Raw genomic sequence first — 9,080 nt, 5'->3', positions numbered from 1 at the left:
GCAGTTAACAATTTTCTTTTTTCTTTATTACAATATTTATGGCAAGACTAGGTATACAAGAATTGCTCGTTTAAAGATGTAAGATTTATATAGATTATTTGTTGAAGATTAATATATATCTGACATTAAACGTCGTTAGAAGATTAATGTGTGAATTAATGCAAGGCGCAAATAATTTGTTGCGATTTGTTTTCAGTAGGAATGTAAGAATCCCTTTCATATATTATATAAATTTTTGCTAATATTTAACCAAATCTTCTGTATAATTTTTCTTTAAAATTTAAAAACATTAAATAACTATACTAGTAACTAATTAGTTCCCGCAATAAGTCTACTATCTTATACCTTTAAACGAGCAATTCTTGTATATATATATATATAATTGGAATCTCGGAATCGGCTCCAACGATTTTCATGAAATTTAGTATATACGGGGTTTCGGGGGCGATAAATCGATCTAGCTAGAAATCTTTTTTAGAAAATGTCATATTCGTGTTTTTTTTCCTGACATCTATTGGTGAATAATAATACTATTTTGCTTCGTAGATAGCTGGACAACTGAAATAACATATGTGCACTTTTTATACCGATATTCCTACGGAATACGGACTTACGCGGTTTCAACCGCGGGTCACAGCTAGTAATAATTTAAATAAGCTAAGTTCTTATTTTAAATGAATGAGTATGCGTTCGTTTTGTTAGCTTCTTTTTCTTGTTACGTAAATAATAATATGTTTTTCTTTAGGATCATGATATAGATAAGGTTCTTCAAAAAAAAAAACAAGATTATGCTCTGTAGCTTGTTTTCAAAACACTTCATTTCGGGGGAAGTTGAACTAAGTTGGCACTATGATATTTCATGAATTCGCATTTTGCAGCAAACAATTATTTCGCGTTTCACATTAGTTTCGAGAAAACTAGCACTTAATAAAATAATAGATTTAAAATCTGACATGAAATGTATTTCCAGAACGCAGCAATCCAAGTTGTAATGTACTCTTAATGTGCAAATATATCGTTCCAAGTAAATTAATCGGAACTCAAGTTCCTCCTTCACTTAGTGCATGTGAAACTCTCTAAGTTAATAATGGGTCTAGGCGGTAACTATTCAAAGTTTCATCTAAACTATTGGGGCTTTGTTGACCCATTTGCGGCATTATATGGAGTTAGATTGTACATTCCTACACATACTGTACTTCTAGTCTAGGAATTGTGAACGTTCTGTTGAATAGTTTAAATCTCTGTCTGTTATGTGTAATATGAGATAAATAGTTAACGAGTGTACTGGGATATAAGCTTATGAGCTTTGTATAGCAACTTCGTTACCAACACACATTATTGTATGGTATCTACATAAAATTGTATTCACACATAGATTTACTTACTACTAAGATAAAAGTGAGTTTCAGTCTTTTATGATATGAGATGATTCCTTTAATATTCCTCGAAGTTTACGAATATATTATCTCTTATAGGTGTAGTTGTAATTTAATTATATTGCACAAAACAGGTACAGTATGACCAAACCTCTTTGGTGCCGTGGTTAACGTCCTGGGTTCAATTCCCGGTGGGGATGCAAAAAAAAATTACTCGCTCTGGCAGGACACAAAAGTCTGATCACTTACTTTTCCGTAAAGAAAATCGATCAGTGAAAAAGATGTACAGCATCTGCCCCATACCCCACTAAGGGACACGGGACTTTAATACTACTCAACGCAGAGTCGTAACTAAGTACGGCTATAGTTTTCGAATTATTATTGCTTTAGGATGTTCGTCTGTCTATCTGCCGACGGAAGGAGCAAGAACATTATCAAATCACGTTTCGAACACTTTACAGAGAGCGTGGTCGCGAGCAGACTGACAGTCTGTCAGTCTGTCCATGCAATAAGCCTTTTGCTTTTGCATGTTATCAAGGAAGGTTATAAGAACGTTAACCTAGATCATAGCGCTAAATCCAATAGGTGCAGTATTGAATAATGTCGCTGCTTTTGTCTCTTTTTATCTTCGGTTAGTTTAAGTATTACATAAATCTATTGAACAGCAAAATCATACAAATATCACATAAAAGAACCTCTCTGTTTAAATGGAGTCTCTTGAATCTATTTGAAGATGGCTAAAACTATTTTATTTAAAGCATTATCTGCTATTTACCGTTTGATTTCTGAGAACCGTGTTTATGCAAATAAAGATTATTATTATTATGTGTATCTCTCCAAAATACTCGGGTACCTCCAGAAGGAAAGCACCCGGTCTTTTGGAAGGCTTACGTGGGGACACAGATCCAACACGCAGAGGCCCTTTAGAGAATTTAATGTGTTGTGGAACACCAGTCGCAGCCTGCCCATGACTGCACTATAGAGATACAGCCATGGGCAGTCTGCGGCCGATATAGGACTATTGCAAAAAAATTGAACGTAACAAAGCTGGGCCATGGAAAGGGGATGTTCGAAGGATTGGTAGGTTGGGTCTAAGAAAAACTATGGGCGTCTGCCTTTTCAACTTCGAAAAATTGAAAAATAGTGGCAGACGATGACTTGCCAGTTCGGTCGATGGGCTCCCAAAAAAGTTACCTAAAATGGCAACAAGGTGCGGCACCGGATTCACCATCGCGGGCCCGCAGGCCCGGATTGGGTTTCCCCGCTATTACGCCATTATACACTTCCACCCACGAGCATATAGCTCTTGCATCTCCGCTCTGGACGGAGTCAATTAAGGCAAGGCAGAGGTGGGGGATCCTGAACCTCGTCATTGTTCACTTCGAACTGCCACCGAGACAGTCCGGAGGTGAGGACAGGGATCTCCCCCGGGAGAACTAAGGACCTCGGGGGCGCTACTCCCCGTCACCTCGCCACAAGGTGCTCAGCGGGCTTATTGTTATTATTATTAAAGCAGTTTTGTTGTTAGAGGTAAAAGAGGTATCACTTATTAATTATTATGCTATGTTAAAAATAGCAGCAAATAAAGTCAAACACATCAACATCATCTGTATTCAATTTCTGGTTACGTAACACACGTTATTTTCGTTTCGTTTGAAGTTATTGTAATATTATGTCTTCTAGAGGGATAGTTTTCAAATATTTGTTCACATTTGATACCATTTTTTTGAAGTTTGCGTAAAATACAGGGTCTTGTACGAGATTTGCTACTTCTTTCCAATTTTCATTAGCGAATTTGTGGACTGCGTCGGCTGAAATGTACAAACAAATTATGGCTTTTATATTTAGGGGCTATTTGTAGGTTAGTTATTTGGAAGAATAATATTATATAACAATTTAATAACACTTTGTAAGTTGAGCAGTGGTGGCTCAGTGGTGAGAACCTCGGACTTCAAAATCGATAAGTCGGGGTTCGAGACCGGGCGAGCGTGCAGGAAATAAATTGATTTTTCAATTTATCTGCACATGTGGATAACATCACCACTGCTTAAAACGGTGAAGGGGAAAACATCGTGAGGAAACCGGCATGTCCAAGAATCAAAAAGTTCGACGACATGCGACATCTGCCAACCCGCACTTGGCCAGCGTGGTGGATCATGGCCTGAACCCTCATAGGAGGCCTATGTCCCAACAGTGGGAACATGTATGGGCTGATGATGATGAAGTTGAGCAGTAATTACTCAGTGTTGAGGTCCCGGTACAAGTCAGCTTACAAAATTTCATCAGTCCAGTCGTTTCGTGTATGCATGAAAAATTTTTTTTTTCATTTACCTTCATAAATTAGATATTTTTTTGTAAATAAACTTCAAGCTACTCAACGTCCCGAGGGAAGGGTGTGGTGGTAGTGCACCAGATTCCAAAATGGGACTAAATGACAACGATTTCCCATTAAACACAAAAACAAACACGTCAATCGGTTGAAATCCACGAAGTAATAAAACAAAACAAAATCACACGAATCGAAAACCTCATCACATCATCGTTTTCGAGATAGGTTAATAAAATATATATAATACTCACATAAGTCTTTTTGGCCATTGAACAAATTTTTAAAGTCAAATTTAATGGGACCGAGAGCTTCGTTCTTTAGTTTTATGTTTTTAATTGTTATGTAATTTTTCCCATCTGCTCCTTGCGTTTTCTTCAATTCACCATCCACAATAGTCTTATATTTGGCTGAAAATAAATTTTGGGTATTTAAGTTTAATGTAATGATTAAATTATTGTACGTAATATATTCATAAACACCACAAAAACGTATGAGGAAGATTGGAACACATTATTTATTAAATAAATGTTACTTTGCAAAACGCATACCTAACGCAGTTTCATAAAAACAAGTATAAAATAACGTACCTCAAGCTTGTATCGTTTTTTATTAAACAAAATAATAGGTACTTGTTAAGAATAAAAATAAGAAAAATAACATTCATTTAGAAGTCAAACATGTTTTGACGTAAGGTTAATAAAGTTACATATCTTCCTCCTAGCCTAGCAGGTTCATATTATAACGTTAAGTCGCATCGGAGTATTTACAGAATAGAATATTGTTGTCATTGTTTCAGTAGTACAAATATGGGCTGATGTTTATAATCACACTCACACTAATATTATAAATGTGAAAGTTTGGTTGTTTGGATGTTTGTCCGTCAATCATGCTGAAACTACTGAACGTATTTTGATGAAATTTATTATACAGAAAGAGTGTGAGCTGTCTTGGGTGCTAGGATAATTTTATACCGATTAAATGCTCCATTGCAATAAAACAGGAATCTTCAAATCCGGGTGGACCAGGGACGAGCGTCTAGTGATGAATAATTATTAATGTTCAATGAAATTAGTGGCAGACTATTTCCGTAGTAGTTTGAAGATGCCCTTTTGCATCTTTATACTCTTATAAAATATCCAATTAATATCACAAACACATATGCTATTGATATCACAAACGTTATGATGAAATTAACACCCCTTTTATAGTAGAGATATCGAAGACATGACATTACATGACGGATATGCTACATAATATGTTTTTTTTGTTTTGATCTAGTGACAGGGGAGAACTAAAGCTATAACTTATCAGAAGAACGTACATAAGATTATATATTAAGGTCGAATTTGTCCACATAGCAAGAAAATACAAAATTTTTATAATCACACTTACTGGATGACATTTGAAATGTGCCTGCTCCCTCAACGGGTAAGACGATGAGACGTCCAGATATCGTGTAGTCTCCAGAAAGTTCGTACCACGGACAGTTTACGTCTAAGTGGAACTTTAATGCGTTGATATCGGTTCTGGAATGATATGCTATAGCTATAATTGAAATAAAATTTCATACTTACGTATTTGACGCCCATACAAATAAACAAGTAGAGAAACTGACAAGCAGAATCAATTTTTACTCAGTATTGTTTTGGGGTCTAAAATACACAGTTAGTTTACTCTAATGAAAAAGTGCTTTAAGAAGTCTAATTGAATAAATAAATGTTTGAGTTTTAGTTTGAAAAAATATTGAATGTACAGAAATAGTCTGGTTACTATTTTATTACATGTATAGAATAGATTACACTTTATACGGAATAATTACGTGGAACTATCCTTTGTTAGCATTTTTTGTAAAAAACACTTACTTCACATTTGAAACGGTGCATTGTTTAAATCCTTTTACGACAGCGTTATTAAACTTGTATTTAATTATGGAGAGATCTCCCTCAATAAATCCTACATTCAGAGGATCAGATGATTCAACCCCAAGTTCGGGATTCGCAGAAAAAAGCGTTGGTATTGCTGCATTTATGGAGTTTTCTAAACATCTCGAGTCATCCTGTTTGCATGGTGAGAGAACAGACGCTGAAATTATAACGAACGTTAAAAGATTTTTAATATAAAGTGGTGGACATTAGTATGTAGATACATGTTGCATAACAAATAAGGGAAACCTCCCTTATCATCTATACTAATAATATTATAGAGCTGAAGAGTTTGTTTGTTTGTTTGTTTGAACTCACTAATCTCAGGAACTTGGTCCGATTTGAAAAATTATTTTAGTGTTTGATAGCCCATTTATTGAGGAAAGCTATAGGCTATATATGTACCACGGGCGAAGCCGAAGCGGAGCGCTAGTCCTACTAATATTATAAATGCGAAAGTTTGTAAGGATGTTTGTGTGTTTGTTGCTCTTTCACGCAAAAACTACAGAACCAATTGCAATGAAATTTGGTACGTAGATAGGTGGACAACTGGAATAACATATACTTAGGCAATCTTTTTATCCCAATATCCCTACGGGATACGGACTTACGCGGGCGAAACCGCGGGGCGCAGCTAGTGTGTTATAAATTACAAAATTCATGTTTATTGAGAAGTTAGAATGTTAACACTTAACTAAAAATAATAAGCCATAAAAATAACGAAATGTAAAATAACTAATTGAGCACGTAACAATTTTGAGTTAATTGATAGAACATCTTATTTAAGACTGTTCTATGAACAAAGAGGTAAATTCCTAGCAAAAATGTGATAATGAATTACAATTTTGATGATACCTACCTTATCCATATCTAACCATTACAAGTAATATATCTTCACATAATATATCCGGTTCGTTTATTTCTACCCCCTGTGAACTACTGAAATATTTATGTAACTATGGTACCTGCATACCATCATTTTAATAATCCTTTTCTTTTTACTGAACTTACAGGATAAATTAGCTGGCAAATCTTTTTAGTAGCTCTTCATGTTTTTCTATTGCAATTTACAATATGTCTGTAATTAAAATAACTTCCCACTCTTTTTTTTCAACTGATCACAATGATCTTTAAAATCTAAATGACAGCTCAAACATTTACATATTATTTATTGACACTTAATATTCATGAATATAAACAAACGCTGTATTTATTAAAATCACTTGCATTATGTGATTGTACTTACAATGCAAGCGAATTTTTGTTTTAAATATTTATTAAATATTGATCTACAAGTTTTCAAGCTTCCACATTAAAACAAAAAATATTATATCATAACTATAATCTATTAGAATAGTGAGTTTACGTTTGTGATTGGCAAAATAATATTTTTCAATTTAATCAAATTTTAAACATAAATATATGGAATTGTAAAAATAATAATTTTAATTACTTACTAGAATATACACAATTAATAAGTACGGATAAAACCAATAGGTATAAAATTGATCCCATATTCGCGGAGATACCCGGCCTCCGTCGTCTCAAATCTCTTTATGACCAAGAGGATTGACATTGAGGTCTTATAAACTTATTTTATGCTATATTATTCAAGTCTGTATGTTGGCACTGTGGTATTGAAGATACGCTAAACATAATTAAGATTAAATCTTTTTGTTTCCTGTAGTTTATTTTATAATTTTAAAATATGACATGTGCGTGAGATAAATTTTAATATTTTGTTTAGATAACCTTTAAGGAAGTGCAAAATGTAAAATTACATTTAGAATATTTTTCAGACTCTCCAAATACCTTTATGGGATATTACAAGAATGCGCATTCTATTCATAATATAAAAAAAGCACAATTTTTTTAATTTAACGTATGCGACGTGTATTTTTATTAATATTTATTGACGAATAAGATACACAAGATTTTCAAATAATGTTAAAACACAAAGATTCTCATTGCCTTTTACAAAACAAAGAATCTAAGAGTATTCTTAGAGTCCCAGAACAGTATAGACATGTATGTGTGTAGTTATGAGATAAATTCTTATTCATTTACATATTATTCAATTTGAACCTTCCATATTATTTACGTTTTGCCTGTCCAGACGAATCAAAGATACAAGAATCGAACCGGTTGTCGACGGTGCGCAGCCAAGGTTACTTACCACTGCACCTTTAGAGTCCTGCAGAAATTTAAAAAAGAAAATGATGTCATCTTGCATCACATACTATTCTTGTGATTATGTTCGTTTCCTAAACTGATCGTTAATATCTCGTCAAACATTACTTTGGTCTACTGACCATGTAGGCTTTTACCGCCCTTTACCACCCTTGTGTGTCCCTCTTATTGAATTTTCAGTTATCTTGAAATACGAAGCCGAATCCATTACAATACTGTACTAGAATATATATCAATTTCACTTAAAAATTGTATTAGTTTATTCGTTCTAGACGTTTTCCCATTTTATTATTATATTTTAAGTTTCTATATCTTAGTCTGTTAGTAATGAAGTCGATTTTTTTTTAATGTATTTAGAAACAGATTCTTATTATTGCATTTTTACTACACTTATAAACATGTACATTTTACATAATTATGGAAATACGCTCATTTTGTAATTATCTATGTTTTTAAATAATAGTTATACAAATGATTGAGAAGAGATCATAATAGCAACAATTATTAACATCTGTATGTGAAATTAGTGCGAAAAGGCAACTGCCAATATATTTTCTATATTAGCCGTGAGGTTTGGTGCAAATTTATATTGTCATTTGCAAAACGAATTAGTAGGATAAAAGGTTATTTATTTAGTTAGTAACATTTTTAACAAACATTTTGTAATAAATAAACAAGAGTTAGTCAATTTATCGTGGTACGCTAATCTGCGCTGGGTTGTTGTGAGTTAAAAAAATATATATATATCAAAATCGGTTCTCCCCGTCCCAAGTTCTGTCGCAGTAGTCCCACAAAAATACGGTCGAAACGAAAACTTTGTTTTTGAAGTCAATATACAACATTCTTATTATGTGTTATTTACATCATAACTGATCCAATCGGTGAAGGAAAACATCGTGACGTCACCGTCTAGGAACCAAAAGTTCGGCAACCTCTGATATTTGCCAGCCCGCAGTTGGCCAGTTTTACTGCAGTTGGAACAATTAACAAATATGAGAAGATGACTTTATATTTTAGACTATAAATGTGATGTATTTGATATTTTTTGTGACTACATTTAAAATTAATAGCCTTAATTGAATAGGTACCTGAGTAATTCGTTATCATATTTATTTTAGGATTTTGGACTCTTCCATAAAGAGAATTAGCATTAGATTAGGTAAGCTTTGTCTCATATTATTGCAGATTGTAAATCAAGGGACTTGCACGTGTAATACACGTAATTGTTGCGTGTTATAAAGAAGTACCTAGCAGCTTTTTTCA

The 9,080-nt window shown here is 33.6% G+C and overlaps 1 protein-coding gene across 1 annotated transcript; it reads right to left on the bottom strand.

The window, feature by feature from the left end:
* Window positions 1–2,966: 2,966 nt before the first annotated feature.
* On the bottom strand, window positions 2,967–7,184 carry LOC119833855 (protein takeout-like). The gene is made up of 5 exons (XM_038358059.1): window positions 7,085–7,184; window positions 5,568–5,787; window positions 5,098–5,231; window positions 3,957–4,112; window positions 2,967–3,187 (listed from the first exon to the last, which is right to left on the bottom strand). The coding sequence occupies exons 1-5, from the start codon at window positions 7,140–7,142 to the stop codon at window positions 3,036–3,038; spliced, it is 720 nt and encodes a 239-aa protein (XP_038213987.1). The 5' UTR covers window positions 7,143–7,184; the 3' UTR covers window positions 2,967–3,035.
* Window positions 7,185–9,080: the final 1,896 nt, after the last annotated feature.

This window comes from Zerene cesonia, chromosome 18 (genome assembly GCF_012273895.1).
Source record: "Zerene cesonia ecotype Mississippi chromosome 18, Zerene_cesonia_1.1, whole genome shotgun sequence".
Lineage (NCBI taxonomy): Eukaryota > Metazoa > Arthropoda > Insecta > Lepidoptera > Pieridae > Zerene > Zerene cesonia.
The sequence above is the reverse complement of the archived record's forward strand: the minus strand, read 5'-3'. Positions and strand labels throughout refer to the sequence as shown.

Coding starts and splice junctions, on each gene's coding strand:
- LOC119833855 (XM_038358059.1), bottom strand. CDS start 7,142: ATGGGATCAATTTTATACCTATTGGTTTTATCCGTACTTATTAATTGT. Junction 5,788..7,084: donor TATTAATTGTGTATATTCTA/GTAAGTAATTAA, acceptor TTATAATTTCAG/CGTCTGTTCTCTCACCATGC. Junction 4,113..5,097: donor CACATTTCAAATGTCATCCA/GTAAGTGTGATT, acceptor ATTTATTTTCAG/CCAAATATAAGACTATTGTG.